Source organism: Nerophis lumbriciformis, linkage group LG20 (genome assembly GCF_033978685.3).
Source record: "Nerophis lumbriciformis linkage group LG20, RoL_Nlum_v2.1, whole genome shotgun sequence".
Lineage (NCBI taxonomy): Eukaryota > Metazoa > Chordata > Actinopteri > Syngnathiformes > Syngnathidae > Nerophis > Nerophis lumbriciformis.
The window spans coordinates 15,880,001-15,906,288 of NC_084567.2; the positions used below are offsets into that span (position 1 = coordinate 15,880,001).

Consider the following 26,288-nt stretch of genomic DNA (forward strand, 5'->3'; position numbering starts at 1 on the left):
AAAATAGATAAACATTTATACACATACATATATATGCACATACATATATATATACATATGTACATATACTGTATATGCACATACATATATATGCACATACATATATACGTACATATATATGCACATACATATATATGTAGATATATATGCACATACATATGTAGATATATATGCACATACATATACATGCACATACATATATATGCACATACATATACATGCACATACATATACATGCATATACATATATATGTGCACATACATATATATGTGCACATACATATATATGTGCACATACATATGTATGCATATACATATATATATGCACATACATATATATGTGCACATACACATACATATATATGTGCACATACATATATATGCGCACATACATATATATGCACATACATATATATGCACATACATATATATGTACATACATATACAGTCGTGGTCAAAAGTTTACATACACTTGTAAAGAACATATTGTCATGGCTGTTTTGAGTTTCCAATCATTTCTACAACTCTTATTTATTTGTGACAGAGTGATTGGAGCACATACTTGTTGGTCAAAAAAATGCATGAAGTTTGGTTCTTTTATGAATTTATTATGGGTCTACTGAAAATGTGACCAAATCTGATGGGTTAAAAGTACACATACATAATAATAATAATAATAATAATGGATTAGATTTATATAGAGCTTTTCTAGACACTCAAGGCGCTTCACAGAGAAGTGAGAACCCATCATTCATTCACACCTGGTGGTGGTAAGCTACTTTCGTAGCCACAGGTGCCCTGGGGTAGACTGACGGAAGCGTGGCTGCCAGTTCACGCCTACGGCCCCTCAGACCACCACCTATCATTCATCATTCATTCACCAGTGTGAGCGGCACTGGTGGCAAGGGTGAAGTGTCCTGCCCAAGGACACAACGGAAGCGATTTGGATGGTAAGAGGCGGGGAGCGAACCTGCAACCCTCGGGTTTCTGGCACAGCCATTCTACAATGCCGTGCTAAATTATCAATTTTGGTGATGTAGAAAAGTTACAATCAAATCAAATGAGCTTCATGGCATGGCCTCTTAACTTCATGTGAGTGATTATGATTGACGACACCTGTTGACTTCTCTGAGCACATTTAAATAGGGCTCATGTGATGTAGTCTAAGGCTGAAACGACGCGTCGACGTAGTCGGTTACGTAAATACGTCGATGCCGTTTTTATGCTTCGACGCGTCGCATATTTACGTCACACTGCCGTCATGGCGGGGCGCAAAGCAGATGATGCGAGCGGTGCGAGCGAGGGAAAAAAAGCACGCCAAAAGTCGTCAAAAGTGTGGGAGTATTTCAATAAACGGCCTAATAATGTTGTAGCGGTGAACAGCTGTCTCGTCAGCTGACGCGCGAGCTCACAACCGTGGCTGTTTAGCAACCAGCCAAACCCCACTTAATAAAATTATATTTTATCTTAGAGCACATCCGCATCCCTATTCACCTAGGCAACCCCAGGAAATGTATATAATTCGGCATTATTTCGGCCAGTCGGCTTATAAAATCAGAGCCGATCAGTTTACGTTCACGCGCAGGTATAACGCGGCGCGCTCCCGTCTCATCTGCTGGTGCGCGAGCCCGGTAATTAGACAGCTTTGTCAAATCAAGGAGTACAAAAGACGCCAGCGCAGAGTGGAAAAAGGTTTAGTTCATTACAGATAACCCAGAGTTGTGCCAAAAGTATGTAAGATTTAATATTTCTCTTCGTGGGTGTGGCGCACCTGTTGCGCTGGTGAGATTGGGGGGGTTGTGTCCATGTAGCGTGCTTAGTCTGGAGGTTAAATACACACAGTGTGTTATGTAACTGTTGTTTAGTGTTGATATTCTTGGCTTAGTTTGATAAATGTTGGAGCAGTTTGCTTCATCAGGAGGGTGAAGTCGCTCAATTTAAAGTGTTGGATTTAACTGTGTTGGATCATTGGCTGCTGGTGAGGGCATAGAAAAAGGGGCATTTTTCTACCAGTAGACAGCGTTTAAGATTGAGTGTTTCACTGCTAAATTAATAATATATTTATATTGAATATGGATTTTAAATATGTATCTAAATAAGTGGTTAATTGGTTAGGTATTTATGTATTTGCATATTGGGTTTTCTGTTGCATGTATCTATTATGTTTCTGGGTTTAAATGTATGTTATATGTATCTTGGTGCATTTATGTTGAGACAATTTATTTAAAATCTGTTTTAACTTAAAGGGAAAAGATGTGTCCATTTTCTTGCACTTGTTTAATGGTTAAGAGTTTGATAGCCTAATTAATAGTTGTAAATTATGGGATTGATAATTGATTGATTTTTTTACAGCATGTTAATCTTGTGGTGTTTTGTCCTTAAAGGTTTTTCACCTACTAAAGAAGCTAAAGACTACTAAAGGCTACTAAAGACAGCTAATGACAGCTAAAGAAACTAAAGTCTACTAACACGGCTAAAGACTGCTAAAAAGACTAAAGAAGAAAAAAGAAGCTGTTTCTTCGTTGTAAAAACTGTTGCAAACTAAAGGAAAATAAAAGGAAAAAGTAACTACGGTCTGGTCTTTTGAGTGAAATCCAGAAGCCACATTCAGCATTGGTACATCCCTTCAAGTGTGGGATAAGCACAGCGAAAAAAGCAAAACCCTTGACAGTTGTTGTATGCACACTGTGTCGAGCGGAAATGGCCTATCATAGCAGCACAAAGGCTATGAACGAACATTTGAAAAGAAAACACCCGACAGCGTTCTTGCCATCACCGTCAACTAGTCAATCGTCCGCGTGAGTATACGTTGTCATCATTACACAAAATCATGAATGTGTCATTTGTATCTGCGTTGTAAATTCATAAACTAAAACACTGTTTCGCTCTGAGAGGCGCGTTTGGCGTGCCTGTTCAGTGTTTACAAAGACGCGTTCCTCTTTAACGCTAACGTTAATTAGTTGTGCAAATACCTTTTACAACATTAACAGTTACATATACTATGTACAAACGAACAATTAACTTTCACTTTAATCATACTATCATTGTTGTGTTATTAAGCAAAATAAGCAATACTTTTACTTTTGTTGAAATGTTTACACTGTTACAGAATATTTCGTTTTGCACTTTTTTGTATTGGATGTTTATCTTTATTTTTGCACATTTTAAAGCAAAATAAGCAATACTTTTACTTTAGAAATGCTTATACTATTGCAGAATATTAAGATTTGCACTGGATGTTTACTTTTCTATTTGCACATTAAAAAGCAAATAAGCTACTTTTAATTTTGTTAAATGTTAAAAGTTTTAAATGTTTACATTGTTACAGAATATTTTGTCATGTTGTTGTCAATGTTGACTGAGTGGCCATACTTTTTTTTTTGTAAATAAAAGTCATGCCTTTTGCAAAAACTGGCCAACATTTATTTTTTCATCTTCATTTTAAATAAAAAAATAATCGGTAAAAGGAAAAATAATCTATAGATTAATCGAAAAAAAATAATCTATAGATTAACCGATCAATAGAAAAAATAATCTATAGATTAATCGATAGAAAAATAATCGTTAGCTGCAGCCTTAATGTAGTCATTAGACTCGGTTACAAACGCTACAATGGGAAAGTCAAAGGAACTCAGCACAGATCTGAAAAAACGAATCATTGACTTGAACAAGTCAGGAAAACCACTTGGAGCCATTTCAAAGCAGCTTAAGGTACCAAGAGCAACTGTGCAGACAATTGTTCATAAGTATAAAGTGCATGGCACAGTTTTGTCACTGCCACGATTAGGAAGAAAACGCAAGTTATCACCTGCTGCTGAGAGAAAATTGGTCAGGATGATCAAGAGTCAACCGAGAAACACCAAAAAGCAGCTCTGCAATGAATTGAAAGCTGCTGGGACACAGGTGTCAGTGTCCACAGTCAAGCTTGTTTTGCATCGCCATGGACTGGGAGGCTACTATCCAAGAAGAAAGCCCTTACTCTAGAAGTGACACCTTAAGGCTTGTCTAAAGTTTGCTGCTGATCACAATAACAAAGATAAGACCTTCTGGAGGAAAGTTCTGTGGTCAGATGAAACAAAAATTAAGCTGTTTGGCCACAATACCCAGCAATATGTTTGGAGGAGAAAAGGTGAGGCCTTTAATCCCAGGAACACCATTCCTACCGTCAAGCATGGTGGTGGTAGTATTATGCTCTGGGCCTGTTTTGCTGCCAATGGAACTGGTGCTTTAAATGGGAAAATGAAACAGGAGGATTACCTCCAAATTCTTCAGGACAACCTAAAATCATCGTCTTGGGCGCAATTGAGTGTTCCAACAGGACAATGACCCCAAACACACGTCAAAAAGTGGTAAAGGAGTAGCTAAATCAGGCTAGAATTAAGGTTTTAGAATGGCCTTCCCAAAGTCCTGACTTAAAACGTATGGACAATGCTGAAGAAACAAGTCCATGTCAGAAAACCAACAAATTTAGCTGAACCGCACCAATTTTGTCAAGAAGAGTGGTCAAAAATTCAAGCAGAAGCTTGTGGATGGCTACCAAAAGCACCTTATTGCAGTGAAACTTGCCAAGGGACATGTAACCAAATATTAACATTGCTGTATGTATACTTTTGATCCAGCAGATTTGGTCACATTTTCAGTAGACCCATAATAAATTCATAAAAGAACCAAACTTCATGAATGTTTTTTGTGACCAACAAGTATGTGCTCCAATCACTCTATCACAAACAAATGATTGGAAACTCAAGACAGCCATGACATTATGTTCTTTACAAGTGTATGTACACTTTTGACCATGACTGTATATATACACACACACACATATTTCCCAAACATCCATCCATTTTCTACTGCTTGTCCCTCAACATTAGAATGTTTAATTAGTGTAAAAAGTACCTTTAGGAGCAAAAACTACGCTTTTGGAAATTGGCCAGTCCAACCAATAATTTGCTTGCTTGGTTTTTTAGGTTTTGTTTTTTTAATTGTCTTGATAGCGACCAATACTGAAGGATCCAATATCAGTATTGTATTAGAAGTAAAAAAAAAAAAAAAAAGTTGTATGGTGACACGTCTATTTAACGCAACTAAAATTAGTAACAAATTTTAAAATTCACATTTTACAGATGGTTTCGATATAATTTGTAGTTTTTGTCAAAATATGAAAGCGAAAAATGCAACCTACCTCGTTAGTGACTTTAGCCCCAAAGAGCCAGCCTGCACCTCGAGGGCTGATGGCCCAGGTGTCGACATCTTCCGGGTCAGACCAGACTAGATCACAGAAGGCTCCTTTGTGAGGGATCTCCTGGTTCCTCTCAATGGTCCGTATTTGATCTAAAGTTTTGATGTCGGGAGAGAGACCTCCATGTACACACAGGATCTGTTCATCCATTAGCTGACAAAAACACACAACAGGAAAAACATGGCTTAATAATTAATACAGCAACATAAAAACCTTGGTTTTCATACACACCATTTTTTGCGCCCCAGTTTTCATACACGGCCTCGGTTATCGTAACATTGGACGACGCATACCAGCTCGCCTGCGTATCATTCCGCGGAATTGCAAACTCAAACAAAGCGTTGGTGATCCAGTCTGGACATTTTATTTTATTGAGTATGACCAGAGGTGGGTAGTAACGCGCTACATTTACTCCGTTACATCTACTTGAGTAACTTTTGGGATAAATTGTACTTCTAAGAGTAGTTTTAATGCAACTTACTTTTACTTTTACTTGAGTATATTTATAGAGAAGAAACGCTACTTTTACTCCGCTACTTTTATCTACATTCAGCTCGCTACTAATTTTTATCGATCTGTTAATGCACGCTTTGTTTGTTTTGGTCTGTCAGACAGACCTTCAAAGTGCCTGCCTTACTGGTGACGTTTCACTCCGTTCCACCAATAAAATGCAGTCACTAGTGACGTTTGACTCCGTTCCACCAATCAGATGCAGTCACTGGTGACGTTGGACCAATCAAACAGAGCCAGGCGGTCACATGACCTGACTTAAACAAGTTGAAAAACTTATTGGGGTGTTACCATTTAGTGGTCAATTGTACGGAATATGTACTGTACTGTGCAATCTACTAATACAAGTTTCAATCAATCAATCAAAAGTGCGAAGGAAAAAAGACACTTTTTTATTTCAAACGTACATCCCGTCACAAGCCTAAAGACTGACTGCACAGTTCCTGTCTTCACAATAAAAGTGCCGCTCCATCGCGCCTGCGCTTTCAAAATAAGAGTCTCCGAAAGCCAGCGCAAACAAGCTAGCAAGCTACGGAGTTTGCCGCCAATGTATTTCTTGTAAAGTGTATAAAAACGAATATGGAAGCTGGACAGATAAGATGCCAAAAACCAACCACTTTCATGTGGTATTAGACAGAAAGGAGGAACTTTTTTTCTCCTCCATTTGAAAACGTGGACGCTATCAGCACTACTGTCTGATTACAGTCAATGCAAGTCATCAGAATCAGGTAATACACCAACTTATATTCTTGTCTTCATGAAAGAAAGGAATCTATATGTGTTAAACATGGATGTATATTCATTAAAACACCTTTAACATGTAAACAAAAACGGCAAAATAAATAAATATAAATTATATACTGTATATATATATGTGTGTGTGTGTATATATATATATATATATATATATATATATATATATAAATAAATGTGTGTGTATATATATATATAAAAAAAAAAGTTAAAGTACCAATGATTGTCACACACACACTAGGTGTGGCGAAATTATTCTCTGCATTTAACCCATCACCCTTGATCACCCCCTGGGAGGTGAGGGGAGCAGTGGGCAGCAGCGGTGGCCGCGCCCGGGAATCATTTTTGGTGATTTAACCCCCAATTCCAACCCTTGATACTGAGTGCCAAGCAGGGAGGTAATGGGTCCCATTTTTATAGTCTTTGGTATGACTCGGCCGGGGTTTGAACCCACAACCTACCGATCTCAGGGCGTGTGTGTGTGTATATATATATATATGTGTGTATGTGTATGTATATATATATATATATATATATATATATATATATATATATATATATATATATATATATATGTATATGATATGTGTGTGTATGTTACTCATCAGTTACTCAGTACTTGAGTAGTTTTTTCACAACATACTTGTTACTTTTACTCAAGTAAATATTTGGGTGACTACTCCTTACTTTTACTTGAGTAATAAATCTCTAAAGTAACAGTACTCTTACTTGAGTACAATTTCTGGCTACTCTACCCACCTCTGAGTATGACTAATAAGTTATCAGCACTTTGATAAAAAAAGGTGAGAGACTTGTTTCAAAATACTATTGCCCTTCTTCCCTTTCTGCCGTCTTTGTCAACAAGAGTCTTCAATAAAGGCAAACAAGATTTAATAAATGTATACATTTCATTCATCATACAGTATATATGTGTTCTGCATTATTTTTGCATAAAAAATATAATTATTCTCTATAAAATATGTGGTATTTTATTTGTTTCAACTAGGGATGTCTGATAATGGCTTTTTGCCGATATCCCGATATTGCCCAACTCTTCAATTACCGATACCGATATCAACCGATATATACAGTCGTGGAATTAACACATTATTATGCCTAATTTGGACAACCAGGTATGGTGAAATAAGGTACTTTTTAAAAAATGTATAAAATAAAATAAGTAAATTAAAAACATTTTCTTGAATAAAAAAAAAGTAAAACAATATACAAACAGTTACATAGAAACTAGTAATTAATGAAAATGAGTAAAATTAACTGTTAAAGGTTAGTACTATTAGTGGACCAACAACACGCACAATCATGTGTGCTTACGGACTGTATCCCTTGCAGACTGTATTGATATATATTGATATATAATGTAGGAACCAGAATATTAATAACAGAAAGAAACAACCCTTTTGTGTGAATGAGGGGAGGAAGGTTTTTTGAGTTGGTGCACTAATTGTAAGTGTATCTTGTGTTTTTTATGTTGATTTAATAAAAAAATTTAATAAAAAAAAACAAAAAAAACGATACCGATAAAAAAAAAACGATACCGATAATTTCCGATATTACATTTTAATGCATTTATCGGCCGATAATATCGGCAGGCCGATATTATCGGACATCTCTAGTTTCTACCTAACAATCATGGATTTTGATACTTGGCGCCATCTAAGAAATATGCTAATTTCTCCTAAATAAGCATAATAATGTTAGCATGCTAACCTTTCATGCTGGCATTTTTTGCTCATTTAATTTGTATACACCTAAAAAAAACTTGATTTCGGTACTAGGCACCATATTAGAAGTACCGGTACCGTATTTTCCGCACCATAAGGCGCCCTGGGTTAAAAGCCGCGCCTTCAATGAACGGCATATTTCAAAACTTTGTCCACCTATAAGCCGCCCGGTGTTGTAAGCCGCATCTAACTGCGCTAAAGGAATGTCAAAAAAAACAGTCAGATAGGTCAGTCAAACTTTAATAATATATTAAAAACCAGCGTTCTAACAACTCTGTTCACTCCCAAAATGTACGCAAATGTGCAATCACAAACATAGTAAAATTCAAAATAGTGCAGAGCAATAGCAACATAATGTTGCTCGAACGTTAATGTCACAACACACAAAATAAACATAACGCTCACTTTCTGAAGTTATTCTTCATTCATAAATCCCTCGAATTATTCTCCTTCGTTGTCCGAATTCAAAAGTTGGGCGAATGTGGGATCCAAAATGTCGTCTGGCGCTGTCTCCCTGCCTCCCTGTCTTGGTGAACGTCACGTGTGTTCGCCTTCTGTCATCCACTGTTCCCACGCAGTTAGCAGTCTAGCTTCGAATGCCCTGTTGACACCAATATCTAGCGGCTGGAGGTCTTTTGTCAATCCACCCGGAATGACGGCGAGTATTGAATTAAGCGCGTAAGCGTGTCTCTTAATGTGATGTTATGAGCTAGCAAATATAACAACTACACTACCCAGCATGCAACGATAGTGACGAGCATGCGCGGTAGCCCTGAGAAGCGTTGTTGTATGCTGGGAGTTAGAATGTGGTTATGAGCACGCTGTGAGTAAACGTTGAGAACTCAGTTAACACGCCTCGTCTGCATTATTTATAATTAGACAGACAACACACTTAATAGGAGCCATTTTGGGGTCTTTACATAAACACACAAATGGAAATGAAACGTCACATATCCCAGCATGCACCGCGCGCTTCTTCTACGGGGAAAAAAGATGGCGGCTGTTTACCGAAGTTGCGAGACCGAAACTTCATGAAAATGAATCTTAATATTTATCCATATATAAAGCGCACCGGGTTATAAGGCGCACTGTCAGCTTTTGAGAAAATTTGTGGTTTTTAGGTGCGCCTTATAGTGCGGAAAATACGGTAAGCCAAGATTTCCTGTGTCATACTGCTAACGTTAGCATGCAAATGTTAATGCTAGAAATTTTGCTAATTTTATCCATTTAAACCTGAAAAATAATGGCTCGATACTTGGCGCTGTCACGCCAAAAACCTCCCCCCCTCCCCCCATTTACTTCCGGGGTAATTTCCTCTTACGTCATTGACAGCGATCGATAGAATCCAAATCTCCTGAAAATGGTGGTGTCACTGAATGACATTTGTCTTTATCTTTCCCAGGGGACCTATGTCAAACACCAGCAGGCTTCGAAAAATTCCAGACGGAGTGTTAGGGAAAATTTCAGGCGGAGTGTTAGGGCCGCTGCTGGGAACTTCTGTCTTCGTAGTAACGTGCAAAAAATATTAATTAATATATAATACTGTTAAATGTCTGCACTTTAAATCAACATTATTTTTGAAACCATTTCACTAATATTAATTAATATAATACTGCTGTTAAATGTCTGTACTTTAAATCAACATTATTTGTTGAAACCATTTCACTACAATGTTGTGTGTGCTGCTGTCCTGTGTCAAAGCCGAAGTGTTATCAATCGCTGTCAATGACGTAAGAGGAAATGACGTTAGTAAGAGGAAATGACCCCGGAAGTAAATGGGGGGGGGGGGTTTGTAGGGGGAAGAAATTTGGCGTGACAGCGCCGTCTTAAAAGTATGCCACATGTTCGTGTTATCATGCTAACATTAGCATGCTAAATTTATATGCTAGCATTTTTGCAAATTATATTCATTTAATCCTAAAATTCATGGGTTTTGAGACGTGTCCCTATTTGCAAGTATACTCACTTTTCCCGTTATAACAAGCTAACGTTAGCATGCTAGCGCTTTAGCTTCACAGCACAGATAGCAGGCCAATTAAAGATTCCTGAGGGAATTTTCGAGTTCAGTGGTTCCCAGACTTTTTTCACCAAGTACCACCTCAGAAAACACTCTCAAAGTACCACCATAATGACCAACATTACATATAGTAGCATAGTAGGCCTAATTATTAAAGATGTCCGATAATGGCTTTTTTGCCGATATCCCGATATTGTCCAACTCTTAATTACCGATTCCGATATCAACCGATACCGGTATATACAGTCGTGGAATTAACACATTATTATGCCTAATTTTGTTGTGATGCCCTGCTGGATGCATTAAACAATGTAACAAGGTTTTCCAAAATAAATCAACTCAAGTTATGGAAAAAAATGCCAACATGGCACTGCCATATTTATTATTGAAGTCACAAAGTGCATTATTTTTTTTAACATGCCTCAAAACAGAAGCTTGGAATTTGGGACATGCTCTCCCTTAGAGAGCATGAGGAGGTTGAGGTGGGCGGAGTTGGGGGGAGGCGGGGTTGAGGAGGTGGTGGTGGTGGAGTAGCGGGGGGGTCTATATTGTAGCGTCCCGGAAGAGTTAGTGCTGCAAGGGGTTCTGGGTATTTGTTCTGTTTCTATATATGTTGTGTTACTGTGCGGATGTTCTCCCGAAATGTATTTGTCATTCTTGTTTTGTGTGGGTTCACAGTGTGGCGCATATTTGTAACAGTGTTAAAGTTGTTTAAACGGCCACCCTCAGTGTGACCTGTATGGCTGTTGACCAAGTATGCCTTGCATTCACTTGTGTGTGTCAAAAGCCGTCGCTATTATGTGATTGGGCCGGCACGCAAATGCAGTGCCTTTAAGGCACGCCCCCAATATTGTTGTCTGGGTGGAGATCGGGAGAAATACGGTAGAATGGTTGCCCCGGGAAATTGTCGGGAGGGGCACTGAAATTCGGGAGTCTCCCGGGAAAATCGGGAGGGTTGGCAAGTATGACTGGGAGACGCAACTGCTCTGTGCTTCTCCCTACGTCCGTGTACCACTCCGTACAGCGGCGTTTTAAAAAGTCATAAATTTTACTTTTTGAAACCGATACCGATAATTTCCGATATTACAATTTAAAGCATTTATCGGCTGATAATATCGGCAGTCCGATATTATCGGACATCTCTACTAATTATTCATTAAAAACAAGGCAGATGTTTTATTTAATAAGTCTATTTAATATTTTTGGCCACTGTAACATTACACACAGTTTGAACAGTAACACTGTGTTTGAATATAGGGGAATTAAGCACTGTGCTTTAATCAAGCGATTCTTTAACGTACTACAGTTTGAGAATCCCTGTTCTAGTTTTCTATAAGATGTGTTCTGTGGTAATATTTTGGGGGGTTCGGGACACGATTAATTGGACTATTGGATTTGAGTATTTCTTATGGAAAAAATTGCTCCCATTTGTCTGACCTTATAGATCGGATTTAATAAGAACAATTAAACTAGCAAGATACAAGCATGGCAACCAGTTAGCCTCTTGTTTTAAAACAGTCAAAACAATGCAACTTTCATTTCTATTAATGGTCCTAGGGGTGTCTTGTCCCGATATTGATATCAATCCGCAACAACAACAACAACAAAAGTATCAGTAAAATACGGGCTTGTGTGTAAAATCTCAATAACATGCAGTCCTGCAGCGTGTTTACAAAAACTGAACAGCGAGTTAAATCTTAATTTCTTCTATTTTAGTCAAGTCATTTACTCAAGGCAAACATGCTAACACACAAGCTAGACATGCGTAACAAGTGTGCTTAATTGAACAATATTACAGTCTAAAACGGTGTCAATATAAACAAGTATCAAGTAATTATGGTAACATATTACTTACACATAATGAGAAAGTTACCAGTAACAAACGTGTCCGCATCATTCCGCTTATCGCCTCATGAGCTTAACTTCATGAATTATTGCGACCAGGAGGCGTTGCAAAAAAATTAACTGCCACTCCACTTCAACTTAAAGACAGCATAAGTCATAGTTAATAATAAACATTGTTCAACCATTGTTCTCTGATTGACTTGATCAAACCTTTTCTAACATTCGACATAACTAAATAATACAATTAAGTACCATTCCTGCTGATGTCGTATTGGATTAGTATTGGCATCGGTCAATACTTGAGGCCCCAACATCATGATTGTATTGGAAGTGACAAAGTTTCTGGACACCCCTAAATAGCGACGTGTTTTTCTCCTCTTCCATTGATGAATAAATCATCATGTTCTGATAAAACTGCAGCTGTAGCATGCTAACTTGTTTGCACCGTCTACAAATCTTAAACAGCAGCTGCACTCTGGATCACCCTAGGAGGACGATACCAGCCCGAGTGAGAATGTATGGACCTCCTGAAGAGCAAATACTTACAGCCGCCACTGTTAACATATCGAAGACTTTGGTGCAATAACGCCAGGCGTTAGCGTTTCCATATTTGGTCTGGCACTCATCTGCGGGGGATATGGCACAAACAACATTGCGCAATGATTACTGTTCGGTGGTAACATTTAAGGCTGGTTAAAAAAAAAAAAAAAGGCTGCTCTCACCATAAAAGCCATAAACCTGAGTAATCTGTCTGCTCTCATGGTTTCCACGAAGAAGGGTTATGCGGTCCGGCCATTTGGCTTTCAGCACCAGCAGGTAGGTAAAAGTCTCCAAACTGTAATATCCTCGGTCCACAAAGTCCCCCTAAAGGTGGCAGGGGCAGAACAGGTAAGCAAAGCACTGTAAATCCCGGACTTTAAAGTCGCTACCTTTTTCCTACGCTTTGCACCCTTTGGCTTATCAGAATCAGAATCAGCTTTATTGTCATTACGCAGGGTAACGAGATTGAGGCCATTCCATACAGTGCATGCAAGAAAAACAATGTGTAAATATATAAAAAATATAGAAGTGCAAAGAAAGGTGTGGCCCACAAATGTGACCCTGTACACTCTATACAGTGGGTGAAATGAATATATACATGAAAAAAACAGGGTGGTTGGTGGAATGGGTTATTGCACCGAAGAGAAGGCAGTTATGAGGGTTAATGGGGCAGTCCGTTCAGGATGGTTATGGCCCTGGGGAAGAAGCTGTTCTTTAGCCTGTTTGTTTTGGTTTTAATGCACTTGTAGCGCTTCCCAGAGGGCAGCAGGTGGAACAGGTCAGAGCCAGGGTGGGTGCTGTCCTTGATGATGGCACTGGCTCTGTTGAGGCAGCGGGAGGTGTAGATGTCCATCAGAGAGGGGAGAGGGCGGCCGATGATCTTCTGAGCCGTCTTGACCACTTTTTGCAGCCTCTCCCTGTCTGCTGCAGTGCAGCTGCCGTACCATACTGTAATACAGTAGGTCAGCAGGCTCTCGATGGACGAGCGGTAGAAGGTCAGCAACAGGTCAGGCTTCAGGTTGTACTTCCCGAGGACTCTCAGGAAGTGTAGCCGCTGCTGAGCCTTCTGGATGATTGATGTGGTGTTGACTGTCCAGGAAAAGTCGTTATAGATGTGGACTCCAAGGTACCTGAAGGTGTGGACCCTCTCCACACGCTCGCCGTTGATGTAGAGGGGGGCAGGGTCGGTGCTGCTCCTCCTGAAGTCGACGATGATCTCTCTGGTCTTGCTGGTGTTGAGAGCGAGGTTGTTCTCCGAAGACCAGGCCGTCAGCTTGAGGACCTCCTCCCTGTAGGCAGCCTCGTCACCCCTGGAGATGAGCCCGACCACTGTGGTATCGTCAGCGAACTTGACGGTAAGGTTGTCACTGTGGGCTGGACTGCAGTTATGGGTGTAGAGGCAGTAGAGGAGGGGGCTCAGCACACAGCCCTGAGGGGAGCCGATGCTCAGCGTGCGGGAGGATGAGAGGTGCGGGCCAAGTCTGACATTCTGGGGTCGGTCCGTTAGGAAGTCCCTTATCTAGGCGTTTGTGAGAGGGGGGAGGCCAAGAGTGTCCAGTTTTTTTATATGGTGCGGGTAATTTATGGATTTTTCTTCGCCGACGGTCATATTGTAAATAATTTTCATTAAACCCATGCAAAGACACTTAAATGGTGTGTTATTTTTGTGCTGTGGCGCCATCCTTTGGACAAGTTTGCTCACTGCAGCGTTTCCATTGTTTAAATCTGTGAACCGGAAGTAGAAGTGCCGTTCCGTTTTCTAATCGTCCATAGCATTTCTACTCGTATGGATTCTTCTTTCATAACTTGAAGCAATGTTTGTAACTTTTACAATGTAACTAAAACTATTCTTACTTACTAATGCGTCCCATGTTTGATGTCTGTAGGAGTGTTGTCATGTATATTTCTATGTGCTAATGGAATGTAATGAAGCTAGCGTTGTTAGCATTAGCTAATATGCTAACATGTTTAGTATCTGTTTTAGTATTAACTTACAATAACATTCCTTTTGTATTGTTTCAGTTTCACAAATCCCTCAGTAAATTCACCAAAACGTCACTGTGGAGTTATTGAGTCCGTTAAGCTGATTGGAGAGCTAGCTTCCGCAGCTAGTGGGTCCATGACGATGACTTCTGTTTTGTTGGTTCAGCCGTTTCACTGCCGTGTTACAGACACTGTTTGGAAACACTTAAGGTATGGAAATAAACATTTACAAAACATTTTTGTGTAAATAACTAATTTCACAACATATATATCTGCGGCTTATAGTCCGTTTTTCTTCTTCTTCTTAGTCGGAGGAAACCGCAAGTTGCGAAGCAATGTTAGTTGCATGAACAAAGGCCTGGTGACCGAGCAAGGCAGGAAGTGATCACTGATCAGTGGGGGTGATGCACGCTAACAGCCAATCAGGTAACAGTATCAACCATCAACTTTGGTTGCACCAGCTTGGTGTTTTTTGAAAATTGTGGATAAAACAGGAAAAGTCACCTCGACAGTATGGCAGTTTTTTTGGATTTCTTTTTAAAAAAACGGACCGTAGTCAGACCAATGGGATCTGTAAATGATGCAAGGCGCTCGTCCCCACCGAGACCGGTAATACCCCACCAACTCAGCCGCGCTCACCCTTTAGAGCACAGCTGTAACTTCCTGGCACTCAATCTGCAAAAAAATAGTTGTTCTCAAGTTTCTCTGTTTACATTTTCACAACTTGCACTATTTTGTTACACTTTATGAAACATTTCTTACATATTCCTTATTTTTGCACCTTCATTTTAAGCGCTAATTGTTAAGTATTCAATGTGATTTTAACATTTTGTTCACATTTTCCATGCTTGTGTTGACATTTCCTTTACTTTAAAACTGAGGGGATAATAATCAGAAAAAGGTTGCTTTTGAAACAAAAATGTTTACATATAGTAGATGTTCTTCCTGGTACTTATTTTCCATAAATCATAAAAAATATGAATTATCGATATCGACCAATTATATCGCGATACAGTTTTCAGAATTCGCCCAGCCCCCTCAATTAATATAAATATTGAATATAAATTATTTGTATTGTGTTTTAGAAGCCCCCTCACGTCTGTAAATATGCACTTCATTGAAATAAAATAATATCAGTCTCAGCCAATACTCCGGTATCAGTATCGTATCAATAGTGGAAAAGTTGTATCGACACACCCCTACAAGACACATAGTACAAATAAATAAAATCATACAAACCATAAATATGTAATTTGTGTCTGGGACTTGTCCGCCAGTTCGGAAGAGCTCGCAAAGGTCATAAAACTAAAATGAAGAAAAAAAGTGCAAATATTAGGGACTAGATAAACATGTCCAATACATAATCAGTGTAAAGCAACCAAGGGAAAAAATAACTAAAAGTGTTAAGATGTCACCTGTCCATGTATGTCGCCACACACTGTTACAGGCGTAGAAACGGGCTGGACGTTGGACTCCTCCAGCAGGAGATCGCACACGTAGTCACATAACCGCTGTAGTGGGACACATCAATTCTCAAACATCTTCACAACGCCACATCCATTTCCTACACATTCAGTTATTTGTGGCGGGACGAGAGGTGGAAATCTTTGGGTGCCTCGCGATTCAATCTGATTCTTGGGGTGACAATTCGGTTCAGAAATGATTGTTGATTACACACGATTCTCGCATTTGGTACATAAATGATCATTTATTTTGAAACAGGATACAGGTTACAAAAGCTCCTTTTGGCTGCTGACGTATGACTTATACGCGCAATGTTGGCCTAAAGAAACGTCTTTAAAAAAAAGAATACAATAGCAATGTTGGCGCTAGGAATTTTCTAAATGGGGTCCCACAGTAAATTTTTGGGGTCCCACAGTACATTTTTGGGGTCCCATTTTTTTGTAACCGTTTTGAAAACAAATGATAAATGCAGGGCTCGAATTTTACCACGGCAACTGCGGCAAGTGTCGCGACCGCCCGCGTCTTTCGCCGTAATGCCCAAACATTCACCAACATTTGCGGCACCAACATGCCGTGACCGCCCTTGACTTTTTACTTGTTAATGGACGAGGGATGTAACAGTATAATGATAATTAGCGATAGTTAGTAATACCGTTTAATTTTTTAATTACCGAAAAAGCGCCATTTATTAATGTATTTTTGGCAACACGAAGTCAGGAGCATGCGCACTAGCGGCGTTTGGCTTGGCGGACCAACGACACCGACTTTGCTGCGACGATTTCCCCTTGGCGTAAACAGAGCCAAGCGCTTGGTTTAACGTCATTTCCCCTCGCTTCCCGCCATGTGTTTAAGAGCGCATTTCTGTGTTTAGATGGAGACAGGTGTGGACAATATTGGAGACAGACGCACTTGTCCCCACACTAAAAGTATACAGCAAAGAAGAAAACTATTTGATGTTTTGCAGCAGGCGATGTGTCGTGAATGTTGTCACAACTTGTTTATAAAGTCCTTACTTTGTTTACTGCGATGTTCACTCCTTTATTTAACTGCAAACTGTATCAGTGTTCAAATAACATCAATACTATCTCAAATGTTTTGTCATCTCATCGAAATTAACGCAGGCTGTGAAGATTGTGTATCCGATCACTCCGGGTTTGTTTTTGTTGGCCAAACCGTTGTACTGAAACACTAGGGAGGCGTTGGAGAAGAACAAAGCTTGTTTATTAGACTTCATCTTCATTAGCCAAACTGCTTTGTGTTTTATTTTGATATCAAAAAGTAAACATCAGGTTTTTTTCACATTGTTTTTTTCATGTCACAAAGGTGTTACTTCAAAAATCATTCATGGGACACAGCATTTTGTTAATGTTTTATTGTGTATAGTTAATTCCTATACGACATATTTCTGCTCAAACTCTAATGGATCTGTCCCGATACAGCATCTACAGCTACATATAAATGTAGTAAATGTTTTAGTGCCATTTCTAAGGTAGTGAGTGTAAAGTTCCTACTTATATCTGTCAGTAAACTCACCATGAAAGCGCTAAAACGTACCGGTGTAGTGAATATACATTATTCACCCAAGTAACTTTAGTTATTAGAGGTTGGACGGTTTTCACAGGACACATTTCCGGTGTGGTTGTTTTCGGATGAAGAGATGCTGCTCCGTTATTGATTTACGTTAACTCTGAATGCCATTAAAACATATTTTGACACTTCTTCCACTCCCGTCCTTGCACGCTACAGCGCTACAACAAAGATGGCGGGGAGAAGACGCTGTCGAAGGTGAGTCACGTAAATAAGACCGACCACAAAATGGCGCATCCTGAAACAACTGTCAGAAAGCGTCTTAAAGACCTACTGAAACCCACTACAACCAACCCCGTAGTCTGATAGTTTATACATCAATGATGAAATCTTAACATTGCAACACATGCCAATACGGCCGGGTAAGCTTACTAAAGTGCAATTTTAAATTTTGCGCGAAATATCCTGCTGAAAACGTCTCGGTATAATGACGTCTGCGCGTGACGTCACGGATTGTGGAGGACATTTTGGGACAGCATGGTGGCCAGCTATCAAATCGTCTGTTTTCATCGCAAAATTCCACAGTATTCTGGACATCTGTGTTGGTGAATTGTTATGCGGGATTAATTTGTGGCATATTAAATATAAGCCTGGTTGTGTTGTGGCTAATAGATACGTCTTGTGTTTATTTACTGTTTTAGTCATTCCCAGCTGAATATCAGGTCCCACCCGCCTCTCACAGCATCTTCCCTATCTGAATCGCTCCCACTGTCCTCTAGTCCTTCACTCTCACTTTCCTCATCCACAAATCTTTCATCCTCGCTCAAATTAATGGGGAAATTGTCGCTTTCTCGGTCCGAATCGCTCTCGCTGCTGGTGGCCATGATTGTAAACAATGTGCAGATGTGAGGAGCTCCACAACCTGTGACGTCACGCGCATAACGTCTGCTACTTCCGGTACAGGCAAGGCTTTTTTATCAGCGACCAAAAGTTGCGAACTTTATCGTCGATGTTCTCTACTAAATCCTTTCAGCAAAAATATGGCAATATCGCAAAATTATCAAGTATGACACATAGAATGGACCTGCTATCCCCGTTTAAATAAGAAAATCGCATTTCAGTAGGCCTTTAATCTACATAATCCATGCAACATTTTGACTAAAGATCCACCATTATATGTTATGTAGACCAAAAGGAAGTGTTTTACATTCAGAAACAAATAATTATAATATTATGACTCCTTTAATGCGCCCTATAATCCGGTGCGCCTTTTGTAATGAAAAAAGATTAAAAATAGACCATTCATTGGCAGTGCGCCTTATTATCCGGTGCGCCCTATGGTCCAGAAAATACGGTATATTTGCCAGGTCAAATTATTAATTATTTATTATTGGTCGACTTCAAAGTAATGCACTTTCCAGTACAGTTTCTTAAATTTTGATTCGCCGAAAGTTTCATCGATTACAAATACTGCATTTGTTTTCTTTTGTGTTATTTTTTTTAATGAATTAAGTAACGTTTATGACAACCTTTTTCCAAAACACAATATAGAATGTGAGATATAACAGGATAATGCATACATTTATCATTTGTTTTCAAAACGCTTACAAAAAAAGTGGCAACCCAAATATTTACTGTGGGACCCCATTTTCATGACTTGATGGGGTCCCTGGGACCCCATTTTGAAGATTCCTAGCGCCAACCCTGCATCTTAATAATAATATTAATTTTAATAATCAAATTATGATTTTTGTATCCTTATATTCACCTACTGTTTCGTGTAGTACATTGGAATGAATTGATTCAAAATAATTAACAGCATAACTAAATGATGAAACCTCTTTTTTATGTTAATTTAGCAAGCTTTCCAGTAATACCAACCTTTTTTTTTTTTTTAAATTGGGGTAAATAAGAAAGTTTAGATCAGGGGTGTCAAACTTATTTTAGATCGGGGGCCACATGGAGAAAAATCTACTCCCAAGTGGGCCGGACTGGTAAAATCACAACACGATAACTTAAAAATAAATACAACTTCAGATTGTTTTCTTTGTTTAAAAATAGAACAAGCACATTCCGAAAATGTTGTTGGGTTGGTTTTTTTTTTACTCTTACTTGTCGCGGTTAATAGATAGATAGGTAGTAGTAGTATTATATATATATATATATATATATATATATATATATATATATATATATATATATATATATATATGTGAATGTGAATGCTGTCTGTCTATCTGTGTTGGCCCTGTGATGAGGTGGCGACTTGTCCAGGGTGTACCCCGCCTTCCGCCCGATTGTAGCTGAGATAGGCTCCAGCGCCCCCCGCGAGCCCGAAGAGAATAAGCGGTAGAAAATGGATGGATGGATGGATATATATATATATATATATATATATATATATATATATATATATATATATATATATATATACATATACATATCTCTAGTATAGTATTCTAGATTTATTTGTCGTTATTTATATTTTCTAAATACCGTACATTATGTGATAATGTTCATCAGTCAACACATTGGTGATCATTTTCAATCTATCAAGATATTTAAAAAAAAAATCTAAATCAAATTACAGTGAAGAATAACTAACTAAGTGAATAACTACAGTTATTTATATAGTTTGCTCATTTTCCTTGACTAATGCACTAACATCATGTGGTTTATTTTTATTTTTTTTTACATATGTAGCATAATCTACAAAGATACAAAGAATTGCTATTGCAACATCTAATGGACACATTTAGAACAGCAGTTTCTTTCATTCAAACATTTCGGCTCATTTTTATACTTAGCAAACTCATCCTACGGGCTGGATAAAACCTGTTCGCGGGCCCGTACGTTTGACACCCCTGGTTTAGATTTTCTCAGTATTTGTGCTTATACGGAATTGTCTCGACAAGACCTGTCTGGTCATATCGGTTTCATGTAAATCAATTCATCTTTGAAATGTTATGCATGTTCGAAATAAATGCCAATAATGTAAAGGGATTTGGAAATTATATTAATTATCCCAAACCGGTCGCCTTGCTGTTTCAATCAGTCTTAAATTCAGTTCAGTTTCAGTTTATTTCGAACATGCATACGATACAATGTAACACATCACACAATTCCAGTTCGTTCATTACGGCACTTCCGAAAAGGAGTAGGAAGAAGCAGAGCTTATTTAATCCTACCCCTTTTCAATTTTATACCATTTCCTTGTTCTCTGTAACAAAACAGTGAACAAATAAATAATATACCATAGTAAGCATACAAATATTAAATACATAAATAATCAGTCTCAATAAAAAAAAAAAAGGTTCAAGATGTTCATCATGCTCTCTGTACTTTGTGAACACTTTAAGTTTAAACAGTCTCTTAAACTGAATCATATTGGTGCTTTGTTTGATTTATTTGCTTAATCCGTTCCATAATTTAGAATAGAAAAGAATAGAAAGTACTTTATTGATCCCTGGGGGAAATTCAGCACCACAGTTCGCTCACAATAGACAATTAGGTATTTTTACATGTGAATAATATAAATAGTCTATTATACAACATTATTCACAGGTCCATTCATCCATCCATTTTCTACCGCTTGTCCCTTTCGGGGTCACGGGGGGTGCTGGAGCCTATCTCAGCTGCATTCGGGCACGTCATCGCAGGGTCAACACAGATAGACAACATTCACACTCACATTCACATAATATAAATACAGTCCATTCTACAGCATTATTCACATGTGAATCACATAAATACAGTCTATTATACAGCATTATTCACATGTGAATAATATAAATACAGTCTTATACAACATTATTCACATGCCCATCCATCCATTTTCTACCGCTTGTCCCTTTCGGGGTCACAGGGGGCGCTGGAGCCTAGCTCAGCTGCATTCGGGCACCTCATCGCAGGGCTAACACAGATAGACAGACAACATTCACACTCACATAATATAAATACAGTCTATTATACAGCATTATTCACATGTGAATAACACAAATACAGTCTATTATACAGCATTATTCACATGTGAATAATATAAATACAGTCGATTATACAGCATTATTCACATGTGAATAACATAAATACAGTCTATTATACAGCATTATTCACATGTAAATAACATAAATACAGTCTATTATACAGCATTATTCACATGTGAATAATATTAATAGTCTATTATATAGCATTATTCACATGTGAATAACATAAATACAGTCTATTATACAGCATTATTCACATGTGAATAACATAAATACAGTCTATTATACAGCATTATTCACATGTGAATAACATAAATACAGTCTATTATATTAATTCCACATACTGATATACTAAAGGTTTTAAGTGTTGTACGTGCATACGAATGTTTATGGGAATTTGCTCAGTGTTTTTTTTCTTTTTCCAGAGAATAAATGAGATTTACTGCGGCCACTGAAATGAACCGTGTGATCATCGCTGGATAAACACATTGTAAATTGACGTTTACGTCCACCTGGAATCAGTCATCGTTATGGGGGAAATGTGCAGATTGTAGATGACTTTTACAAATCAGTCATTTGACGAGTATATTAGTCAACACTAACCATAATAATGATAATAATAATAATAATAATAACTTCATTCACTTCCTGGCCGCAGGGACGGAGCGAGTGTACTGAACGTTACTTGTTAGCTGATGCTAACACAGCGTATTTACACATTTAACCACAGCGTAGGTGAAATAACACGACCACACCAAATAAATGTCATTACGCGAGGTAGGGTTTACCTTAAGGTCGTTTTCTGGAAGGTACTTGCACTGTTTCGCGATCTCCGCATATTTATCCAAATCTAGAGGCGCCATTGTTACTAACTAGCTATTTGTCTTGCGCAACTTCCGGGAAAGCTTGAGGTTACTTCCGTCTATGAGTTTTTTTTTTTTTTTTAGCTTTACTTTACTGACACCTATCGTCGGCACACTGTAACAACATCACTAAGAGTGCAGTTACACACTTTAAAAACGTGACAGTATAACTGTCATACTAAATATGAAAGTTATATAATACATAACTCCTAAACCAAACATGAATTATGTCTAAAAATGCCTGTTACAATGTAGTAATGTGAGTTTTACTAGAATCAGGTGTTTTTGTAAAGTTTGAAAATACAAAAATTAGTTTTTTACTCAATATGACAGTTATTTAAACATAACTCCTAAACCAAACATGCACAATGGCTAATAATGACTGAAATAATGTATCTTTGTGAGTTTTACTCGAAACATATGCTTTTTTTAAGGCTTGCAAACACAAAAAATTGTTTTTTACTCAATATGACAGTAATGTTCTTATAGAAACCTGAGATAATGCGAAAAAAAGCAATATAAAAAGGAATATACAAACATAACTCCTAAACCAAACATGCAATATGTCTAAAAATGCCTGTAATAATGTATCTATGTGAGTTTTACTAGAATCAGGTGTTTTTGTAAGGTTCGCAAATACAAAAAAATCGTTTATTACTCAATATGACAGTACAACTGTCACACTCAATATGACAGTTATTTAAACATAACTCCTAAACCAAACATGCAAAATGGCTAATAATGGCTGAAATAATGTATCCTTGTGAGTTTTACTCGAAACATATGCTTTTTTTTAAGGCTTGCAAACACAAAAATGTGTTTTTTACTCAATATGACAGTAATGTTCTTAGAATCCTGAGATAATGAGAAAAAAAGCAATAAGAATGTATTCAAACATAACTCCTAAACCAAACATGCGATATGTCTAAAAATGCCTGTAAAAATGTATCTATGTGAGTTTTACTAGAATCAGGTGTTTTTGTAAGGTTTGCAAATACAAAAAAAAATAGTTTTTTACTCAATATGACAGTTATTTCAATCAATCAATCAATCAATGTTTATTTATATAGCCCTAAATCACAAGTGTCTCAAAGGGCTGCACGTCGATGTGAATGACTATGAGAAACCTTGGAGAGGACCGCATATGTGGGTAACCCCCCCCCCCCCCCCCCCCCCTCTAGGGGAGACCAAATGCAATGGATGTCGAGTGGGTCTGACATAATATTGTGAGAGTCCAGTCCATAGTGGATCCAACATAATAGTAAGAGTCCAGTCCATAGTGGGGCCAGCAGGACACCATCCCGAGCGGAGACGGGTCAGCAGCGCAGAGATGTTCCCAGCCGATGCACAGGCGAGCGGTCCACCCCGGGTCCCGACTCTGGACAGCCAGCACTTCATCCATGGCCAACGGACCTGTGACCCCCCCCCCCTCCACAAGGAAGAGGGGAGCAGAGGAGAAAAGAAAAGAAACGGCAGATCAACTGGTCTAAAAGGGGGGCTATTTAAAGGCTAGAGTATACAAATTAGTTTTAAGATGGGACTTAAATGCTTCTACTGAGGTAGCATCTCTAATTGTTACCGGGAGGGCATTCCATAGTACTGGAGTCCGAATAGAAAACGCTCTATAGCCCGCAGACTTTTTTTGGGCTCTGGGAATCACTAATAAGCCGGAGTTCTTTGAACGCAGATTTCTTGCTGGGACATATGGTACAATACAATCGACAAGATAGGACGGAGCTAGACCGTGTAGTATTTTATACGTAAGTAGTAAAACCTTAAAGTCACATCTTAAGTGCACAGGAAGCCAGTGCAGGTGAGCCAGTATAGGCGTAATATGATCAAACTTTCTTGTTCTTGTCAAAAGTCTAGCAGCCGCATTTTGTACCAATTGTAATCTTTTAATGCTAGACATAGGGAGACCCGAAAATAATACGTTACAGTAGTCGAGACGAGATGTAACGAACGCATGAATAATGATCTCAGCGTTGCTTGTGGATAAAATAGAACGAATTTTAGCGATATTACGGAGATGAAAGAAGGCCGTTTTAGTAACACTCTTAATGTGTGATTCAAAGGAGAGAGTTGGGTGGAAGATAATACCCAGATTCTTTACTGATTCGCCTTGTGTAATTGTTTGGTTGTCAAATGTTAAGGTGGTATTATTAAATAAATGTCGGTGTTTAGCAGGACCGATAATCAGCATTTCCGTTTTCTTGGCGTTGAGTTGCAAGAAGTTAGCGGACATCCATTGTTTAATTTCATTAAGACACGCCTCCAGCTGACTACAATCCGGCGTGTTGGTCAGCTTTAGGGGCATGTAGAGTTGGGTGTCATCAGCATAACAGTGAAAGCTAACACCGTATTTGCGTATGATGTCGCCTAGCGGCAGCATGTAAATACTAAAGAGTGCAGGGCCAAGAACCGAACCCTGAGGAACTCCGCACGTTACCTTAACATAGTCCGAGGTCACATTATTATGGGAGACGCACTGCATCCTGTCAGTAAGATAAGAGTTAAACCACGACAAAGCTAAGTCTGACATACCAATACGTGTTTTGATACGCTCTAATAAAATATTATGATCAACGTATCGAAAGCAGCGCTAAGATCAAGAAGCAGCAACATAGATGACGCATCAGAATCCATCGTTAGCAGTAGATCATTAGTCATTTTTGCGAGGGCTGTCTCCGTAGAGTGATTTGCCCTGAAACCGGATTGAAAAGGTTCACAGAGATTGTTAGACACTAAGTGTTCATTTAGCTGCTGTGTGACAATTTTTTCGAGGATTTTCGAAATAAAGGGAAGGTGGGACACCGGTCGGTAGTTTACCATAAGGTCAAGATCAAGGTTAGGTCTTTTGAGCAGAGGATGAATAACCGCTTTCTTGAATGCTAGGGGAACAGTGCCAGAGGAAAGTGATACGTTTATAATATTTAGCACTGATGGACCTAATAATACAAAAAGCTCCTTGATAATTTTCCCAGGAAGTGGGTCAAGTAAACATGTTGTTTGTTTTATCCCACTTACACGCCGTAATAGTTCCTCTAATGTTATGTCATCAAAAAGAGAGAGACTATTTTGTATTGCAGTATCCGTCGTAGGTACAGTTGTATCTGTGTTAATAGAACCCAGTTGTAGCTGGGATGCGTTGTCTTTAATCTCCTTTCTAATGAGTTCAATTTTCTTATTAAAGAAATTCATAAAGTCATCTGCCGAGTGGGTGGAGCTATTGGGAGGAGTCCCTTGTTATGTTAGCGATGCTACTGTACTAAACAAAAATTTAGGGTCGTTTTTGTTGAGGCGGATGAGATTTGAGTAATATTTAGCTTTAGCTAAGGTAAGCATGTGGTTATACGATATTAAACTATCACTCCATGCTTGATGGAAAACCTCAAGCTTGGTCGCGCGCCATTTGCGTTCCAACTTTCTACATGATAATTTATGATCTCTGGTTTCTTCTGCAAACCATGGGGTGCGCCTTTTAGGGGCCCTTTTTTGTTTTAGCGGTGCTATACTATCAATGGTTTTGCGCAGGGCATTGTCAAAGTTGTTAGTTAGGTTATCAATAGAGCCGACATAATTTGGGAATGGTGCCATTACCGAAGGCAGTAGGTCAGCAAGAGTCATCGTTGTGGCAGCATTAATGTTGCGGCTGCTATAGCAGTTATTATTATTATTAGTTTGTTGACAATGAGTCAGAACTTCGAATTTTATAAGGTAATGATCGGACATTACTTTAGTATACGGGAGTACCATAACTTTGGAGGTGGTGACACCCCTGACCAGCACTAGATCTATCGTATTACCGTTGCGATGCGTAGG

At 38.6% G+C, this 26,288-nt stretch overlaps 1 protein-coding gene across 1 annotated transcript in view; it reads right to left on the reverse strand.

Moving 5' to 3' along the window:
- ppp6c (protein phosphatase 6, catalytic subunit) overlaps positions 1-22,534 on the reverse strand; it is a 23,731-nt gene extending 1,197 nt beyond the window's left edge. Inside the window, exons 1-6 of the mRNA XM_061980529.1 lie at positions 22,392-22,534; positions 16,045-16,140; positions 15,869-15,934; positions 12,829-12,970; positions 12,653-12,732; positions 5,183-5,392 (exon numbers count right to left, since the gene is read on the reverse strand). Coding sequence (XP_061836513.1) covers positions 5,183-5,392; positions 12,653-12,732; positions 12,829-12,970; positions 15,869-15,934; positions 16,045-16,140; positions 22,392-22,466 — 669 coding nt within the window. The 5' untranslated portion in view covers positions 22,467-22,534. The remainder of the gene's footprint in view (positions 1-5,182; positions 5,393-12,652; positions 12,733-12,828; positions 12,971-15,868; positions 15,935-16,044; positions 16,141-22,391) is intronic.
- Between the last annotated feature and the right edge of the window lie 3,754 nt (positions 22,535-26,288).